We start from the raw sequence: 20,903 nt of genomic DNA, 5'->3' as shown, positions 1-20,903 counted from the left end.
ACTCTCACTCCCACCATAAACTGGGATTCTGTGTCAATTCATTGCTCCACAAATCAGCTTCATTCCCTCAGCAGCTTGTTTCCCACACACTTACACCCCGTGCAGGGCAGGCAGTGTGGCCCTGAGCACTGGGCAGGCAGTGCAGCCCCCAGCACCACCAGCCCTGGAGCCACCTGGAGTCCCTGGCCATAGGCTGGCTCCCGCTAGCCCCAGCTCGGCCACAGGGGACAAGTGCCATTGGGAATCAGGAGAGTCCCTGGGGGTGGAGCATGGGCGGAGCCATTTGGGCCGTTTGGAGAGGCTCAGCCACCCATGGACCTCCCTCTGCCAGCACCCTCTCTAACATGCACATATAGCACAGCCCACCCTTAGTATTCGCCACACAGACTGGCCCCTGTTCCTTGCTAACAGGCCTCCACAGGATGGGGACTCTCAGGCTTGCAGAAATTGAAGGAGCTGATTTCTGAATCAGAAATAAACCAAAGGCAACCTATGTTTCACACTGGGACCACAACTGAAAAGGCAGGCACCCAAATTTGCACCCCACTGCTCCCTAAAACACACAAAAGTGGAGGTAATCCAGATCTGTGGTTCTATTTCCCATCCACCAGTACTTTGAAAAGGAGAAGCATCCCACATCATGGGCACGAGCTAGCACCAGAGAAGAGAAATGGCCCATTATTACCAAGTGTGAAACCTTGGGCTTGTCTACAGCCCAAGTCCAATCCCTAAAAAGAAGCAAATGAAATATAAACCCATCCTTTCAACGGCAACTCAACAAAAATCTAATGTGGGAGACAAGGATCCACAGAGATGGCAAGCCAACGAGAACTCCTCTCGTCTTATGAAGAGCATGGTGAGGAGGCTGACAAAAAGATTGCTCTAAGTGGAATGATTACATGTATAAATGGCTAGTTAGGTTCCTTGGTCTCCTTTTGAAAAAAAACTGATCCCCAGAGTGAAGTTTAAAAGAAAACAATCCAGCAATGTTAATTAGCGTCATCCACTGAGAATAGACAAACATGGGACATTAACTTGATGAATGTGTCTAGATGCAGAGCATATAAGAACTCATTGACCAGTTTAAAGAAGCAAAGAGAGGAGAAGCTGAATGAATAAATTATGCAGGGCAAAATTAATTCCCTCAGCTATAACAGATGGAGATGGCTTGGGCTGTTTTTCTTTAACCATCCTTCATGGGCTCAGTATCGCTAACTTTTGTGATGTTATTGTAAGTCTTATAATATCGGTGTTTTTCTGGTAGACTCAACTCCTGGACCCGTGAGTGTCAGGGTTCCCTCTCCATTCTGAACTCTAGGGTACAGATGTGGGGACCCACATGAAAGACCCCCTAAGCTTATCTCTACCAGCTTAGGTTAAAAACTTCCCCAAGGCACAAATTCTTCCTTGTTCTTGGAACAGTATCACTGCCACCACCAAGTGAGTTAGACAAGGATTTAGGAAAAGGACCACTTGGAGTTCCTGTTTCTTCAAAATATCCCCCCAAGCACCTTCACCCCCTTTCCTGGGGAGGCTTGAGAGTAAACAAGGTGAGCACAGACCAGCCCCTTGGGTTTTTAGGACACTAAAAACCAATCAGGTTCTCAAAACCAGAACTTTATTATAAAGAAAAAGTAAAAGAAGCACCTCTGTAAAATCAGGATGGAAGATAATTTTACAGGGTAATCAGATTCAAAACACAGAGGATTCCCCTCTAGGCAAAACTTTAAAGTTACAAAAAAACCAGGAATAAACTTCCCTCTTAGCCTAGGGAAAATTCACAAGCTAAACCAAAAGATAATCTAACGCATTTCCTTCCTATTACTTACAATTTGTAATCTTAGATGCTTAGTTCAGGTATGGCTTTAGGAGATGTATTTTCCCTGCCCTGGTTCCTCACTGTCCCGGAGAGGAAAAAAAAGAAGCACAAAACAAAAACCTTCCCCCACAGATTTGAAAGTATCTTCTCTCCTTATTGGTCCTTTTGGTCAGGTGACAACCAGGTTATCTGAGCTTCTTAACCCTTTACAGGCAAAGGAGGGATTTTATGCTACCCTTAGCTGTATGATTATGACAGTGGGTATGTGAGAATCTCAGCTGTACCTAAAAAATGTAACTTTCTTTCCTTTATGGTTGTGGAGAAAACCTGGAAAACGTGACCTCCCAAAGGCACAAACATGAGAAGGTGAATAGACATCTGAGTGTTGTTATCTGGTGAGACTGTGTGCTTTGTAAGCCAACCTCGTGATTCTGGGGGCCCTTGGCTCATGCTTTCTGAATGCTTGGGGTTGGCAATGCTGCAATATGAGACCAAACTAGAAGACAATAAGGTGATAAGTAAGTCAGCATGGATTTGTCAAGAACAAATCGTGTCAAACCAACCTGTTAGCTGCTTTGACAGGGTAACAAGCCTTGTGGATGGGGGGGAAGCAGTAGATGTGGTGTATCATGACTTTAGTAAAACTTTTGATAGTCTCCCATGACATTCTCATATACAAACTACCGAAATGCAACCTAGATGGAGCTACTATAAGGTGGGTGCATAACTGGTTGGAAAATCATTTCCAGAGAGTAGTTATCAGTGGTTCACAGTCATGCTGGAAGAGCATAACAAGTGGGGTCCCGCAGAGATCAGTTCTGGGTCTAGTTCTGTTCAATATCTTCATCAATGATTTAGATCAGGGGTTCTCAAACTAGGGGTCAGGATCCCTGAACAGATCACGAGATTATTACTTGGGATGTCACGAGTTGTCAGCCTCCACCCCAAACCCTGCTTTGCCTCCAGCATTTATAATGGTGTTAAATATATAAAACAAATTAATTAATAGGGGGGGGGTCACACTCAAAGGCTTGCTATGTGAAAGCGGGGCTCAGGTTACAGGCTCCCTGCCCAGGGCTGAAGCCCTTGAGCTTTGCTTTAGCTCCCCTGCCTGGGGCGGTGGGGCTTGAGTGGGCTCAGGCTTCAGTCCCCCCCCTCCTGGAATCGTGTAGTAATTTTTATTGTCAGAAAGCGGTCATGGTGCAATGAAGTTTGAGAACCCCGGTCTAGATAATACTTCGTCCTGCCATGAGTGCAGGGGACTGGACTAGAAGACCTCTTGAGGTCCCTTTCAGTCCTGGTTCTGTGAAACCCTGCACACATGCCGCCTCCTGCTGACGCCAATGGGCGCAGAACGGAGCCCAGGTAGGCACCAGAATTTGGGAGGGAGGGTGCAAGGACACACATTCGCCCGCAGAAATGGAGCAGGCCCCTTGCCTGTATCGCACCTGCCCAGCAGCACCAGGTAGGGCTGCCAAACCTCCAGCATTGGCCTGGAGTCTCCAGGAATTAAAGATTCATCATTAATTAAAGATGATGTCATGTGACGAAACCTCCAGGAATAGGTCCAAACAAAATTGGCAACTCCAGCACGGGGGCGGGCCTCAGCTGGGGGCAGCCACCTGGGTGCGGGGAGACTGCGGCTCCGCCAAGAGGAAGGGAAGAGAGGCCGGGGCAGCCGTAGCATGGGGAGCAGGGCACACAGCCAAGGGGATGCCACACGGGAAGGCCGAAAACAGCAGGTGGCGGCTGCGCGATGCATCCTGGGAGTTGCAGTTTCCCTGACAACGGCTCCCACTTCTGGGTGTGCCCCTTCTCGCTGCCGGCGGCGCCGTCATTGATCTTGCGACTGTCTCCGCGCCGGAGCGGCGTTGCCCATCAGGCGCGGCCAGGCCGCCTCGCGCGGGGTCCTCGCAGCGGCGTGTAGGAGCCGCGGTGCATGCCGGGTCTCTCTCTCTGCGGCTTGGGCCAGCGGCAGCGCGATGGGTGAGCGCCCGGGGCCGGGAGTGAGGTCGGGCCTCCGAGAATGGAGCCGGAGCCGCCGCCGCCGCCGCGCTCAGTGGGTGGCTCGGTTTTCCGAACTGCTAAAGGAAACGAATCCCCCTTAACGCGCGGCGGTCCGAGCCCGGCGGTCCCCTCTCCCCGTCCGCGCCCCCCCCCCCCAGGGATCGCAGCGCTGCGGGGCGGGCGGGCATCGGGGGTGCTCAGGGGCGTTAGGCGGGTAGCAGCTCCGGGCGTTCCTGAGACTTGAACGATCTGCCTCTGGGTCCCAGGTTGACCCGGTCGCTTAGATTCTGCATCCGGTTTAGCTGGGCGCTGCTGCCTCGTGTTTGTAGCGTGCGGCATTGATGGATTGTTTTTCTGTATCCCGCAAAATGTTGTTGTTTAGGTAAGTGCCGTGGGCTTCGCACCGCTAGAAAGCTGCGCAGCCACCGACGGGATCAGAAATGGCATGACAAGCAATACAAGAAGGCCCACTTGGGTACTGCCCTGAAAGCCAACCCCTTTGGAGGAGCTTCCCATGCGAAGGGAATTGTCCTGGAAAAAGTGTACGTGAAATCCAAGTGTATACTGATGAGACAAGCCGCGAACGTGTACTGTTTATTTGCATATCGTCTGGTAGGGTTGTTTTGCTCCACCTAGTAACATATGATCATAATATATTTGCAGACTTTGTTAATTTTAGCTGCATCTCTACTGATTGCAAAAAAGTAACCCTAATTTCTTCACTATCCCTTGCCCTGAATGATTTTACAAAAGGCAGAGTTTCAGGGTTTCTCTTAGATTCATAGATATTTAGGTCAGAAGGGACCATTATGATCATCTAGTCTGACCTCCTGCACAATGCAGGCCACAGAATTTCACCCACCACTCCTAAAAAAGACCTCACACCTATATCTGTGCTATTGAAGTCCTCAAATTGTAGTTTGAAGACCTCAAGGAGCAGAGAATCCTCCAGCAAGTGACCCGTGCCCCATGCTACAGAGGAAGGCGAAAAACCTCCAGGGCCTTCCAATCTGCCCTGGAGGAAAATTCCTTCCCGACCCCAAATATGGCGATCAGCTAAACCCTGAGCATATGGGCAAGATTCATCAGCCAGATACTACAGAAAATTCTTTCCCGGGTAACTTGGATCTTACCCCATCTAAAAACCCATCACAGGCCATTGGGCCTATTTACCATGAATATTTAATTACCAAAACCATGTTATCCCATCATACCATCTCCTCCATAAACTTATCGAGTTTAATCTTAAAGCAAGATAGATCTTTTGCCCCCACTACTTCCCTCGGAAGGCTATTCCAGAACTTCACTCCTCTGATGGTTAGAAACCTTCGTCTAATTTCTAATCTAAATTTCCTAGTGGCCAGTTTATATCCATTTGTTCTTGTGTCCACATTGGTACTGAGTTTAAATAATTCCTCTCCCTCTCTGGTATTTATCCCTCTGATATATTTATAGAGAGCAATCATATCTCCCCTCAACCTTCTTTTAGTTAGGCTAAACAAGCCAAGCTCCCTGAGTCTCCTTTCATAAGACAAGTTTTCCATTCCTCGGATCATCCTAGTAGCCCTTCTCTATACCTGTTCCAGTTTGAATTCATCCTTCTTAAACATGGGAGACCAGAACTGCACACAGTATTCCAGGTGAGGTCTCACCAGTGCCTTATATAACGGTACTAAAACCTCCTTATCCCTACTGGAAATACCTCTCCTGATGCATCCCAAGACAACATTAGCTTTTTTCACAGCCATATCACATTGGCAGCTCATAGTCATCCTATGATCAACCAATACTCCAAGGTCCTTTTCCTCCTCCGTTACTTCTAGTTGATGCGTCCCTAGCTTATAACTAAAATTCTTGTTATTAATCCCTAAATGCATGACCTTACACTTCTCACTATTAAATTTCATCCTATTCCTATTACTCCAGTTTACAAGGTCATCCAGATCCTCCTGTAGGGTATCCCTGTCCTTCTCTAAATTAGCAATACCTCCCAGCTTTGTATCATCTGCAAACTTTATTAGCACACTCCCACTTTTTGTGCCCAGGTCAGTAATAAAAAGATTAAATAAGATTGGTCCCAAAACTGATCCTTGAGGAACTCCACTGGTAACCTCCCTCCAACTTGACAGTTCACCTTTCAGTAGGACCCGTTGTAGTCTCCCCTTTAACCAATTCCCTATCCACCTTTCAATTTTCCTATTGATGCCCATCTTATCCAATTTAACTAATAATTCCCCATGTGGCACAGTATCAAACGCCTTACTAAAATCTAAGTAAATTAGATCCACTGCGTTTCCTTTATCTAAAAAATCTGTTACTCTCTCAAAGAAGGAGATCAGGTTGGTTTGGCACGATCTACCTTTTGTAAAACCATGTTGTATTTTGTCCCATTTACCATTGACTTCAATGTCCTTAACTACCTTCTCCTTCAAAATTTTTTCCAAGACCTTGCATACTACAGATGTCAAACTAACAGGCCTATAATTACTTGGATCACTTTTTTTCCCTTTCTTAAAAATAGGAACTATGTTAGCAATTCTCCAATCATACGGTACAACCCCTGAGTTTACAGATTCATTAAAAATTCTTGCTAATGGGCTTCCAATTTCTTGTGCCAATTCTTTTAATATTCTTGGATGAAGATTATCTGGGCCCCCCGATTTAGTCCCATTAAGCTGTTTGAGTTTCGCTTCTACCTCAGATATGGTGATGTCTACCTCCATATCCTCATTCCCATTTATCATGCTACCATTATCCCTAAGATCCTCTTTAGTCTTATTAAAGACTGAGGCAAAGTATTTGTTTAGATATTGGGCCATGCCTAGATTATCCTTGACCTCCACTCCATCCTCAGTTTTTAGCGGTCCCACTTCTTCTTTCTTTGTTTTCTTCCTATTTATATGACTATAGAACCTTTTACTATTGGTTTTAATTCCCTTTGCAAGGTCCAACTCTACTTTGAACTTAACAGTTAGGTCCGGGTCATCAAATGTCTGTCTACTTTACACACTGTACCCTCGCAACATTATTGTACATAACACCTGAAAGACCAGTGGTTCTTAGATAGCCATAGTTGGGATTTAGAGGATTGTTTGTGAATCCTGTGTTTTAACATAGTTTTCCCTTGTGCTTAACAAATATGAACTATGTTTGCAGTTGTTGCTACCTTTTTTCCCTAACTTCCTTCTCCCCAAGAATATGAATCAATATATCTGCTTGGTCTGGGGAGTAGCTATGCTTTGTATCTGACCCTTCAAAAAGGGGGTATCATTTCTCCAACATGAGTAGCTGCTCTCCAGAAAGAAAATATGAACTTCTTAGGTTAGTAGGAGAAGAAAATGCTGTTAAAGAAAATCTTTAGTGATGAGTGAATTTCAAAGGAGCTGTTAGTAACATCAGTTTGAGTCCATTCAAAAGTTGTATATTTTGGTTGTGACTGCCATTTTAATAGGAACATAGACATATAAGGCGGGGAAGGGACCTGGAGAGATCATCTAGTCCAGTCCCCTGTGCTGAGGCAAGACCAAGTATACCAACACCATAGCTGACTGGTGTTTGTCTAATCCGTTCTTAACAATTCCAGTGATGCAGATGCTACAACCCATCTTAGAAGTCTATTCCTGTGCTTAATTATCCTTATGGTTAGTTTTTTCCTAATTGCTAACCTAAATCTCTCTTGTTGTAGATTAAGCCCGCTATTTCTAGTGTCACTTTCAGTGGACATGAAGAGCAATTGATCACTCTTCAGATATAAAGATTGTTACCAGGTTCCTCCTGCATCTCTTTTCTCAATACTAAAGATCTCCCAGTTTTTTCACTTTTCCTCATAGGTCAGGTTTCAGAGTAACAGCCGTGTTAGTCTGTATTCGCAAAAGGAAAAGGAGTACTTGTGGCACCTTAGAGACTAACCAATTTATTAGAGCATAAGCTTTCGTGAGCTACAGCTCACTTCATCAGATGCATAGGTCAAGTTTTCTAAATCTTTTATCATTTTTGTTGCTCTCCTCTGCATTGTCCAAGAATTGGGAGGCTTAATGCAGCTTCTTAGACTCTTCAGCCATGCTGTCAGTTAATGATGCAGTGGGGTTTTTTTTGTTGTTTTTTTACTTTGATGAGGGACGTTTGGCTTCATGAGATGTATTAAAACAGAAATTAACAATTTTGGTTAAAGTGTTAAATTAAATTATTTTACCGAGCAAAACCCTTTAAAAATTATAAGTAGCAGTTTCCTTTATGATTATTTCTGAATGTGGAAACTGAATTAGAGTTGGGTGTATAGTATGGACATAGAGGGAAAGAGGGTAGAAGGATTCTGAAGCTGATCCTGAAGAGAAGAGCTGATACACTCTAAAGAGCTGCGGGTATTAATTTGAAGAGCCGACTCTTTATTACAGCTCTGTTGCATTTATTAAAGAAACTGCTTCTTTTATACCATTCTGCTCCAATTTCAAATGCTGCAAGGACGTTGAGAGATTTATTTTTTAGTTTAGTGATTACTATGTACATTATACAATTGATGCCAGCAGATGGCTACTTTCAGTTACAGCAATTACTTTTTTTCATTTCAGTGGTGTAGAGGCTAAGCAGCCCAATTCAGCCATCAGGAAATGTGTCCGAGTCCAGCTGATCAAGAACGGCAAGAAAATAACAGCCTTTGTTCCTAATGATGGTTGCTTGAACTTCATTGAGGTGAACAATGAATCCCTAAAACTTTTTGTTGTGAATTGGCTCCATGTAATACAGCTCAAAGTTACCTTATTGGCCCTATCTGTCCAGTGGCACTTGGTCATCTGAAGGAAATTATTACTGTCTGCTTAGTAATATTATTTTTAAATTTCAAGTATCTTAATCAAAACATGAGCAGTTACAGTACATTTACATGTAAAGGGTTTGTTCAACCAGTGCAATTTGCTTTTCTAAATATTCTTAAACTTTATATTTGGGTTCTCGTTTGTACTTAGTAACAAACAATTTTCAGTCAATTAATCTTCCTTTCTTTCACTGTAGGAAAATGATGAAGTTCTGGTTGCTGGCTTTGGTCGGAAGGGTCATGCTGTTGGTGACATTCCTGGTGTCCGCTTCAAGGTTGTCAAAGTAGCCAATGTTTCTCTCTTAGCCTTGTACAAAGGCAAGAAAGAGAGACCACGATCATAAATTCCTGTCGAGCCATCTAGGCTACTAATAAACTTCAGTTTGATAAATGGTGTGGTTTTTCAAGTCCTTCATGCAATGAAATATTGGGGCACATGTTCTGATGAACATTTTTTGAGTGTACTGTTGCTTTTTGAGACACTTAAAATATTGTGCTAGTACCTGAAAACATGAAACTATTTTTTAAATGAAATTTGGTTTTATTTACTCTAAACTAAATTAAAAATTCCCTGTATAAATGCAGAAAAGTGGATGTTCCTAATTTAACGTGCAGTTAGATCTAGTATCTTCTCTAAAGCCATGTCTACACTACAAAATTACGTTGACCTAACTTACATCTGTATACAGCCACCACAGTTATAAAATTGCTAGTGTGTGCACAGGTGGTGGACTTGCATCAATTGTATTATCAGTGTGGGGCATTGTGGGAAAGCTCTTGAAAGCCAGTAACAGTCAACATAAGCAGTGTAGTATTTCCAATGACACTATGTCGATCGAATTACATCTACCATGACTACTCCACTTGCTGTTACTAAATCAGAGGAGAGAGGCACTTACAGTGGCAGGAGCTAGATTTAGGTTGAGACACTTCCACAAATTTTGTTAAATTAATACATTCACCTGCTTTCCCTCCCCATGAACTTTACACTCACAAAAAAGAAGCCGAAGAATCTAGAGATGGCAAACGAATAACAGATCAGGATATCTTTATAGGGTCGCTAGCTTCTTTAAGATGATATGATTTAATTATTTCTGCTTGAACTTCCTTGGCGGTATCTGGGGTGTAACAGCTGCACCAACGTCCTTCCTCCATCCACCTAGTCTAACAGCATGGATGTTTATAGCATTGTGATCACTGTACGCACAGGGTGAGGATGCCCATTGTCCTCTAAGGTAAAGCTACAGGACTAAAGTGGGGTCCTGAGGCACGATGCAGAGGGTTTGTGGTTGCTGCAACCCTGAATGTCTCAGTCTCTAACTGTAACAGCCCGTTGGGGGCATCTGCACCTTTGTTGTCTGCTCTGAGTATGTGGCTCGTGGAGGCCTTTCACCCGCATTACAGCAACAGGAGGGTGCTGGCCGCAGGCAACAAGGGCGTGGCTCGCTGCAACTCACCTTGATCTGAACATGGCCTCGAATGTATATAGTTGCAGAACAAATATGAACTCAATTGACCAATTTAAAGAAGCAAAGAGAGGAGAAGCTGAATGAATAAAATATGCAAGGGCAAAATTAATTCCCTCAGCTATAACCGAGGGAGATGGCTTAGGGGGTTTTTCTTTAACCGTCCTTCATGGGATCACTATTGTAACTTTCGTGATGTTATCGTAAGTCTTATAATATTGGTGTTTTTCTGGTACGCTCAGCTCCTGAATTCAGGAGAATCTCAGGGTTGGCAATGCTGCAATGTGAGACCAAACCATGCACACTGATGCCAATGGGTGCAGAACTGTGCCCGGGGCAGGCACCAGGCCCTGGGAGGGAGGCTGCGAGGACACACATTTGCCTGCAGAAATGGAGCAGGTCCCTTGCCCATATCGTGCCTACCCAGCTCAGATGGGGGCAGCCGTCCAGGGGGTGGTGAGGCTGGGGCACGCAGGGCACGCAGCCAAGGGCCACCGCATGTCCCAGGGAGGGGAAGAGCTGGACAGGCTTGACGCCTGGAAGCGTGATGCATTCTGGGAATTGTAGTTTTCTTTACAACTCCCATTTCCGGGTGTGCCGCTTACTTTTCCTCTCTGTTTTCCATCAGGCGCGGCCACGCCACCTCGCGCGGGGTCCTCGCAGCGGCGTGTAGGAGCCGCGGTGCATGCCGGGTCTCTCTCTCTGCGGCTTGGGCCAGCGGCAGCGCGATGGGTGAGCGCCCGGGGCCGGGAGTGAGGTCGGGCCTCCGAGAACGGAGCCGCCGCCGCCGCCGCGCTCAGTGGGTGGCTCGGTTTTCCGAACTGCTAAAGGAAACGAATCCCCCTTAACGCGCGGCGGTCCGAGCCCGGCGGTCCCCTCTCCCCGTCCGCGCCCCCCCCCCCCAGGGATCGCAGCGCTGCGGGGCGGGCGGGCATCGGGGGTGCTCAGGGGCGTTAGGCGGGTAGCAGCTCCGGGCGTTCCTGAGACTTGAACGATCTGCCTCTGGGTCCCAGGTTGACCCGGTCGCTTAGATTCTGCATCCGGTTTAGCTGGGCGCTGCTGCCTCGTGTTTGTAGCGTGCGGCATTGATGGATTGTTTTTCTGTATCCCGCAAAATGTTGTTGTTTAGGTAAGTGCCGTGGGCTTCGCACCGCTAGAAAGCTGCGCAGCCACCGACGGGATCAGAAATGGCATGACAAGCAATACAAGAAGGCCCACTTGGGTACTGCCCTGAAAGCCAACCCCTTTGGAGGAGCTTCCCATGCGAAGGGAATTGTCCTGGAAAAAGTGTAAGTACAACTGAACTGCTTGTGGAGGTTAGCTGGAGAAATACACTCCAGCTACTGTGAGTAGTTTGCAGCAACTCCACTGAGTGCTAAAGTAAATGCTGTTTAACTTCATTGTAACTGTGCCCAGCTCTATAAGTCGTTTATCACACGTTATATGTGGTTAACAGGCATTATTTCTGCATCAGCACTTGAATCTGGAGGGCTATGTTGCTTTCTGCAGTATGTACGATTACTACATACATTTTTAGTTAGGTTCTTTTGAAGTTCAGGGGTCTTTGTGCTTGATTTGTGCAACATACTGTTAACCTTATTAAATGACTTTCAAAATAAAACTATTTATCTTCAGAGTGGAAGGCTTCTTAAATTTGAAGGTTAAAGAGATATACTGCTGAAAAAGGGAGTGGGCGTGGCTTTCAGAAGTCCTGAGTCCTCTCAGATCCCATTGAAAACTGTTGGAGCTATAGAAATTCTGAATTTTTGAAAATCAGCTCCAGTGGAAAAATTCACTACGATGTTTGTACTAATTTAGTGCTGGGCATTTTCTGAATAAAGCCCATCAATCTACAGATTTACATGGTGTTTTTTGGACAAATGGCTATTATGCATTAAATTGACAGCACTGGAGCCATTTCTTGTTTGTTATCAGGACTGAAAGATGTTTGCCATCATGCCATTTGATGTCTACAATTCTGGTTTAAATTTAAATGCTTACCATATTTTATTCAGCCACTAATACCTGGACTTGATTTTTTGTTTCAATCTGTATTTGTCTGCAATTACCACCCGCCTCTAAAGTCCCCTTCTCTCTTCCCAAATAAAAATCAGAACATAAAGACCTTATGCCTGCGTTCCTGTCAGCATTTTTAAGCATCTTATTTAGGAGGCTAGACTATCCTAGTAGCTGCTCAAGCCTCCAGGGTGCCATTGTACTGTTTCTAATTTGCAGTTTCATTAAGTTAGCATTTGTCCCCATGGAACTTTTCCCTCTCCACCCCCAACCCCAAAGTATTGGCTCAAATATTTAGGAAGCGAAGGGACCATTTGCGGTATTATTCTTTCTTGTACCAAGGTACTAGACAAGCTGTGTTTCAGTAATTGTCCATTAAATGTTGGGTTTTATAGTACTTCATGAAAAACAGATACTACTTACATTCTCCATAGAATGGAGGTGTACAAAGTGATCCAGCATGTTTAATGTAGCAGTTCTTGATGTTCTAATAGACGTGCTAAAATAGTCAAGCAGAATGTCAGTGATGCTTTTTCATGTATTTCCGTTTCAGTGGTGTAGAGGCTAAACAGCCCAATTCAGCCATCAGGAAATGTGTCAGAGTCCAGCTGATCAAGAATGGCAAGAAAATAACAGCCTTTGTTCCTAATGATGGTTGCTTGAATTTCATTGAGGTGAATAATTTATCAGAAAATGAACTACAGAAAACTAGTTGTATGTTAAAAGCAAAAACTTCTCCCAAGTGTATTTGGCTGAACTGGGGGATGGCACAAGCAGGGGCCATGCTTGCTGCACTTAGACAAGATGATGGGCAGAAGACAGACATTAGAAGTGCTCTTTCAGCTTCCATCTGCCACATCATGCCTCAGCTGTGCTGTTACAAAGCAAAGGAGTGTCTTAGCTAATATTTGTTCCTACCAAAACGTTGAAGGGACTAAAGTTCTAAGTCTTTTTATATCTGACCACAACACTTCTTTTTGTTTTGGCTGGCCTTTCCTGGGAGGGGTTGTGATATGCTTAAAGCTCTTGGGTCAAATTTGGGATGCTCTGATTTCTTACATTGTGTTTCAGACACGTGCATAAATCTGATGTTGATTGCTGTGCAACTGCAGTGTTTCCTGTTCTAATTCTAGGAAAACGATGAAGTTCTGGTTGCTGGCTTTGGTCGGAAAGGTCACGCTGTTGGTGATATTCCTGGAGTTCGCTTCAAGGTTGTCAAAGTAGCCAATGTTTCCCTCTTAGCCTTGTACAAAGGCAAGAAGGAGAGACCAAGATCATAAACTTTTGTTACTCTGTTAAGGATGTCAATAAAAATTTTCATTTAAAGAAACCTCTTGTATTTTTAAATTTTTTTTATGAGAATAGTGTTGATTTTCTAAATGAATTGTTTGTAAATAACATGTGTAACTGTGTTCCAACATCTGTAGTGCCTTGTTTGCCACTAACTTCTTTTTCTTGTAATAAGAAATGCCTTACAAGTGATCAGGATAAAGGTGTTCAAGTTTCTTAATTCCATCAGTACTTCTGTGCACTACTGTAGCATTTGTTATATCGGTTTTACTTAGCTGGAGGCTTACAAGATATTTGTAAAGATACTCTAAAACCAGATTTTAGCATACAAATAGTATTGGATCTCTTTGAGTTTAAGTTAAGAGTGGAGCTAGTTGGAAAACTAGCTCTTTTTTCTTGTGGAAAATTTCAAGGTTTTGGCAAAACTAAATCCAGACTTTTTCAATTCTAAAATGATGCCTCACGGAGTCTATAGTATGGGTGCTTCGTGCTCCCATTCCCTGGTTGGACTATTTCTCCCATGATGAATCATAGTTTTCCCCTTTTTGATGTGGGGAGGAGGTACATTGTGAAGTCCAATGGGGAGCCTGTCCCATAGAACAGGAAATGAGGCACTATAGCAGTACTTCAGAAGCAATGTTTTTGCTTTCCTTGGAAAATTAGCCCAAAAACTCTCAATTCCCAAGAAATGTTTTTGTTAGGGAAGAACAAAACATCCATTAAACAGTTTTGATAAATATTCAACCAGACCCAGTTAAAGCGCAGCTAAGAATACGTTATTGAAATGTAAGATTTCCTTCTAACTAGTAAGTGCTGAGGTAAACTTGGGAGTGCTTGGCAGAACTGCCCCTGACAACCAAATACATGGTGTCTAAGTATGCAAAAACTGAGGCCCATAACTTGGAGATTTTAAGGCCAGAGGGACCATTAGATCATCTAGTTTTCTACATATCAGACAGACCATCAAATTTCACTCAACTGCTCGTATACTGAGCCCAATACTCTGACTAAAGCATATCTTTCAAAAAGGCATCCAGTGTTTGAAAACTCCAAAGGAAGGGGAGTCTACCACATCCCTTTGTAGTTTGTTTCAGTGGTTTATCACCATCACTTTTTTTAAAAAAAATTGTGCCTTATTTCTGATTTAAAATCTCTCTAGCTTTATGCTTCTTTTTTATACCCTTTTTTGCTAGGTTGAAGAACCCTTTAATACCTCGTATATTTTCTTCAGGAATCTACTTTTACACCATAATCAAGTCATCTCTCTGTCTTTCTGATAAGTGAACAGGTTGAGCTCTTTAAGTCTCACTGTGTTATGTATTTTCTTCAGCCCTTGAATCACTTGTGGCATTCTTTCTGCACCATCTCCAGTTTTTCAGTATTTTTAAAATATGGACACCAGAACTAGACATTCTAGTGTTTGTCTCAGTTGTGTATACATAGGTAAAATCACCACCCTACTCCTGTTGAACAGATCTCATTAGTCCTTTTTGCCACAGTATCATTGACAACTACTTTCTGAGATCTGTTAGCCTGTTCTTAACCCATATAATGTGTTTTATTTAACTCTATAATTTTTTTAATCAAAATGTCTTAGTACCACAAGTCAAACACCTTACAAAAGTCACATGCCATTATCTTTATCAATCAAACTTGTAATCAAATCAAAAAATGAAATCACATATGCTTGACAAATTGTGGAAGGCTTTAATTTCCCAGATATAGATTGGAGGACAAATGCTACCTGATAAAGGTGGGCCCAGATTTTCCTGGATGTGATTGCTACTTACCAATGCTAAATCTAAAATGGCATCACCTCTTGTTGGTTCAGAGACTATTTGGTGAAAAAAATAGAGTAACTGGTTGTAGAGGATAAGGGTTCAAGTGATCACAAGTTAATTCAGTTTAAACTAAATGAAAGAATAAAAAAAAAAAAAAAAAAAGGTCTGTAACTAGGGACCTTGATTTTGAAAGGTAAATAAAAAGGGAGTTAGGAAAGTGGACTGGACTGAAGAACTCAAGGCACTGAATGTGGAGGAGGCTTGGAATTAGTTTAATCAGCTTTGACTTCAAGTAGCTGGAGCCTGGATCCTAAGCAAGGAGAAAAATTATAAGGAAAGGTTGCAGGTGAAACTGAATGAAGAAGCATCTCAAACAGGTGATTAAAAGAAAGCACAAAGTCTGCAAGGGATGGATCAGCAAGGAAATCTACCTCTCGGAGGTCAGAAAGTATAGGGAAGAAGAACTGCCACAATCCAACCAGAGTTGGACCTTGCGAAGGAAATTAAAACCAATATTAAAATGTTATTTAGCCATATAAATAAAGAAAACAAGGAAAGAAGTGGGACTGCTAAGCACTGAGGATGGGGTGGAGATTAGATAATCTAGGCTTGGCCCCACACCTAAAGGAATACTTTGCCTCAGTTTTTAATAAAGATAATGAGCTTTAAGGGCAGTAGCAGGGTGGCTAACAAGGATATGGAAGTAAAATTACAACGTGAGGTGGAAGCTAAACTTAAACACCTTAATGGGACTAAAACAGGGGAAGGAGGGAGGGGAGATATTCTTGGATGGAGAGTATTAAAGGAACAGGCACATGACATTGCAATCCATTAGCAAGGATTTTTAATGAATCCATAAACTCAAGGGGCATACCATATGACTGGACAATTGCAAATATAGTACTTATATTTAAAATGGGGAGGGGAGAAGTGATCTGGAAAACTACAGACCCCTTAGCCTGACCTCAATTGTATGCAAGGCCCTAGAACAAATTTTGAGGGAGAATAACTAAAAACACAGAGGTAAACAGTAATTGGGATAAAGTACAGCATGCTTTTACTAAAGGTAGATCATGCCAGACCAACCTGATCTCTTTCTTTGAGAAGATAACTTGATTTTTTTTAGACAGAGGAAATGCAGTAGATCTAATCAACATGGATTTCAATAAAGCATTTGATACTGTTCCACATGGGAAGTTATAAGTTAGCAGGAGAAGATGGCGATTAATACAAGAGTAAAAGGTGGGTAAGGATCTGATTAAAGGGGAGACTACAAGGGGCCATACTGAAAGGTGAACTATCAGGCTGGAGGGAGGTTACTAGTGGAGTTCCTCAAGGATCAATCTTGGGCCCAATCTTATGTAACATTTTCATTAGTGACCTTGCCACAAAAAATGGGCATGTGTTAATAAAATTTGTGGATGACACATATACAGAGGCAGACTAGAATATCATACATGAAAATATGGATGACCCTGAAAATTGGAGTAATAGAAATAGGAGGAAATTTAATAGTCAACGGTGCAGGTCATGCACTTAACGGACTAATAATAATCTTTGCTATAAGCTGGGGACTTATCAATGGGAAATGCCAGAGGAGGAGAAAGGCCTGGATGTAGTTGTTGATCACAGGATGATGACGAGCCACCAATGTGATGTGGCTGTGCAAGAGGCTAATACAATCCTAGGGTGCATCAAGTGAGGTCGTTCAAGTAGACTGGGAAGTGTCAGTACCATTGAACAAGGCACTGGTGAGCCCTCATCTGGAATACTATGTGCAATTCTGTTTAAGAATGATGAATTCAAACTGGAACAGGTGCAGAGAAGGGCTATTAGGATGATCAGAGGAACCTCTCTTATGAGAGGAGACATAAAGAGTGAGGCTTGTTCAACTTAACAACAAAGGCTGAGGGGAGATATGGTTGTTCTCTAAATACATCAGAGGAATAAACACCAGGAAAGGAGAGGAGTTATTTAAGTGGCAATGTTCACACAAGAACAAATGGATGTTAAATGGCCATCAACAAGTTTAGACTTGAAATTAGACAAAGGTTTCCAACGATCAGAGGGAGTTCTGGAACAGCCTTCTAAGGGGAGTAGTGGAGGCAAAAAAACTTAAGACTGAGCTTGATAACTTTATGGAGGGGATGGTGAGTTAATAAAACCCTTTCCCAGGTGTCTGGCTTGTGAGTTGCCCACGTGCTCAAGGTCTAACTGATCGCCATATTTGGGATTGGAAAAGAATTTGCCCTTGGTCATAGTGGCAGAATCCCTGGGATTTTTCACCTTCCTCTCCAGCATGGAACACAGGCCACTTGGTGCTTTGCATTAGAGTAAACGGTGGACTCTCTGTAACTTGAAGTCTCTAGATCAAGATTTGAGGACTTCAGTAATTCAGCCAGAGGTTAGGGTCTATTACAGGAGTGGATGGGTGAGATTCTATAGCCTGTGATGTGCAGGAGGTCAACCTATGATCATGATGATCCTTTCTGTCTTTAGTCCAGAACTGTTGTCAGGCTAACCAGCCTATAATTACCTGCGTCATCTTACTGGCTGTTTTAGACTATTGGCTTGACATTAACATGCTTCAAGTCTTCTAGATTGCCAATATTTATTAAAAAATAACAATCAGGCCAGAGATTATCTCAGCCAACTCTTTTAGGACTTTTGGATACAAGTTATCCAGGCATGCCGATTTGTTTATCACATTCTCTTTAGTTGCTGAGAGATTGGAAAGGACTTTGTTGTCATGTGATATTAGTGCATCATCCTGTATCTTTCCAAATACAGAACAGAAGTATTTGTTTAACACTTATTCCTTTTTTGCACCATTATTAATTTTACCATCTGTCTTTGGTAATGGGCCTATATCATTGTTGATTGCACAGTTAGGGAGCATGTCTGAAAATGTTGGCCTTCACTTACAAACACTATTGTAAACAATTGCTGGTGGTGGGATTCGGGCTAGTGTGAGGCTGTAGTTAGCTCATCAGGAACCTGAAGCTCAGTCCCTACTATTCATTCATGGAATATCAGTTGGGTTTTTTAAACTCACTACTCTGGTTCAGAAAGAGCCACTAGGAATTAGAGCAGCTTCCAGAAATATTGAGGAAAACTATTTCAACATCATCAAGCAAGAAAGATGTCAAAGGGAAGTATTAAAGTGAAGTGGTAGAAGTGTTCAGGCTGGTAAGTGTTCAGGCTAGTTAAATGCAGTTTCCTAATGCAGAGTTGTCATGAGCTACGTCTGCCACTAGGGGCTGCTATTGGTATGATGAGGGAGAAAGGTTTTAAAAAAGGGAGGGGAGGCTGAAAACTAGAAAGCTGTTCAGAGTGTTGAATCTAACTTTTAATAGGATCAAAGTTTTGAAGGGCTAAGTATTCCATTCCCCTTACAGCCTTTGGGGACCTGAAAGCATCTGGTGCTACAGAGAAACAGACATTCTCTTGACTTTGTTTCTTGTTGTAAGACATTGTTTCTTGACTTTAGCAAAGCTTTTGACACGGTCTCCCACAGTATTCTTGTCAGCAAGTTAAGGAAGTATGGGCTGGAAGAATGCACTATAAGGTGGGTAGAAAGCTGGCTAGATTGTCGGGCTCAACGGGTAGTGATCAATGGCTCCATGTCTAGTTGGCAGCCGGTATCAAGTGGAGTGCCCCAAGGGTCGGTCCTGGGGCCGGTTTTGTTCAATCTTCATAAATGATCTGGAGGATGGTGTGGATTGCACTCTCAGCAAATTTGCGGATGATACTAAACTGGGAGGAGTGGTAGATACGCTGGAGGGGAGGGATAGGATACAGAAGGACCTAGACAAATTGGAGGATTGGGCCAAAAGAAATCTGATAAGGTTCAATAAGGATAAGTGCAGGGTCCTGCACTTAGGACAGAAGAACCCAATGCACAGCTACAGACTAGGGACCGAATGGCTAGGCAGCAGTTCTGCGGAAAAGGACCTAGGGGTGACAGTGGACGAGAAGCTGGATATGAGTCAGCAGTGTGCCCTTGTTGCCAAGAAGGCCAATGGCATTTTGGGATGTATAAGTAGGGGCATAGCGAGCAGATCGAGGGACGTGATCGTTCCCCTCTATTCGACATTGGTGAGGCCTCATCTGGAGTACTGTGTCCAGTTTTGGGCCCCACACTTCAAGAAGGATGTGGATAAATTGGAGAGAGTTCAGCGAAGGGCAACAAAAATGATTAGGGGACTGGAACACATGAGTTATGAGGAGAGGCTGAGGGAGCTGGGATTGTTTAGCCTGCAGAAGAGAAGAATGAGGGGGGATTTGATAGCTGCTTTCAACTACCTGAAAGGGGGTTCCAAAGAGGATGGCTCTAGACTGTTCTCAATGGTAGCAGATGACAGAACGAGGAGTAATGGTCTCAAGTTGCAGTGGGGGAGGTTTAGATTGGATATTAGGAAAAACTTTTTCACTAAGAGGGTGGTGAAACACTGGAATGCGTTACCTAGGGAGGTGGTAGAACCTCCTTCCTTAGAGGTTTTTAAGGTCAGGCTTGACAAAGCCCTGGCTGGGATGATTTAACTGGGAATTGGTCCTGCTTCGAGCAGGGGGTTGGACTAGATGACCTTCTGGGGTCCCTTCCAACCCTGATATTCTATGATTCTATGATTCTCCCTGTCCTGAAGAACTCACCATCTCAATTCAACATGTAAAAGGCCATACACAAACAAAGAAAAAAAAAAGGGGGGGGGCACAGAGAGGAAGAACACGGGTGCCAACAATAAAATCAGGTGGAGACTCAGGCATATGCACATCTAGCTTTTTTTGTTTTTTTTCCTTACGTCAGATATCTTTTTAACTCCTTGCAGGCAATTCAGCAGGAGTGAACTGGGAGGAAGGATTTCAGTGAGGGTTTGGCACGGGTGGTGCAGTAGGCGGCCATGGAAATGGGAGAATGGCACAAAGAAGCATCAAGGCTAGTACTTTGTTTCAAGTTGAATTTTAATTTGTTTAATGAACCCATGCTATTAGGTTATACAGACTAAACCGACACGTCAAACGGGTGAGTTAGCAAATGGCGTCAGGATTTGTCCAGAGAACACATTTGTGTATTCTACCAGCTTGGAGGAGCTCTGACTTGTGTTATTTGGAATAAAAGATGCTCCGGAAAGGAAGTCAAAGCCCAAATAAATTAAAGAGTAACTCAGATATTTGACCTTCCTATACAAATGGCTTTACACTTTATAAATCTTACAACCACCCGCTATAAAAGCCAAATCCCGCAAAACAGAAATCAATAGAAATACAGCAGAGAGGAGCCTGGAGAAGAAAGAACTAGTTCCGCTTTGCTGTGTGATTCTTTCATCAACACTAGTCAATGTTCCTGCTTCATAAAGCAGGGCATATATAAATATTAAAGCAGATGGTTGACCACAGTAGGCAAGTGACAGCTAACTTTAGGATGTGAGAGAATAAACCTTATGATGCTTGGAGAACAGTATCTCCAGCATCTGGCTCAGTCTTATCCGGGCCAAGTAAAGCTTGGCTATGATTTACTAGTAACAGTTCAGGATTTTATTTTGGATCAGGTGCAAAGAGAAAAAGGATTAGCTCATTTCTACAGTTTGCCAAATCTTTTCCCATACATGCTCAGCCAGTGTGGGCTCTTGTTGGCTCTGGAGGTGGAGGAAGCATCAAATATGGAGCATAGCCAGCAACATGAGCTTTTCCCTCTGCATTTCAAGGTGCTGTAC

General features: G+C 43.3%; 2 protein-coding genes across 2 annotated transcripts; both read left to right on the top strand.

The window, feature by feature from the left end:
- Positions 1 to 3,697: 3,697 nt before the first annotated feature.
- LOC140911415 (small ribosomal subunit protein uS12) lies at positions 3,698 to 9,027 on the top strand. The gene is made up of 4 exons (XM_073344403.1): positions 3,698 to 3,805; positions 4,209 to 4,368; positions 8,395 to 8,515; positions 8,834 to 9,027. Exons 1-4 carry the CDS (start codon positions 3,802 to 3,804, stop codon positions 8,978 to 8,980), a joined length of 432 nt encoding a protein of 143 aa, XP_073200504.1. The 5' UTR covers positions 3,698 to 3,801; the 3' UTR covers positions 8,981 to 9,027.
- A 1,699-nt stretch (positions 9,028 to 10,726) lies between these two features.
- On the top strand, positions 10,727 to 13,448 carry LOC140911416 (small ribosomal subunit protein uS12). Its single transcript, XM_073344404.1, has 4 exons — positions 10,727 to 10,834; positions 11,232 to 11,391; positions 12,672 to 12,792; positions 13,252 to 13,448. The coding sequence occupies exons 1-4, from the start codon at positions 10,831 to 10,833 to the stop codon at positions 13,396 to 13,398; spliced, it is 432 nt and encodes a 143-aa protein (XP_073200505.1). The 5' UTR covers positions 10,727 to 10,830; the 3' UTR covers positions 13,399 to 13,448.
- Positions 13,449 to 20,903: the final 7,455 nt, after the last annotated feature.

The sequence above is a fragment of the Lepidochelys kempii genome, chromosome 5, assembly GCF_965140285.1.
Source record: "Lepidochelys kempii isolate rLepKem1 chromosome 5, rLepKem1.hap1, whole genome shotgun sequence".
In the NCBI taxonomy this organism is placed as follows: domain Eukaryota; kingdom Metazoa; phylum Chordata; order Testudines; family Cheloniidae; genus Lepidochelys; species Lepidochelys kempii.
Note: the sequence above shows the minus strand (reverse complement) of the source record. Positions and strands in the feature narration are given on the sequence as shown.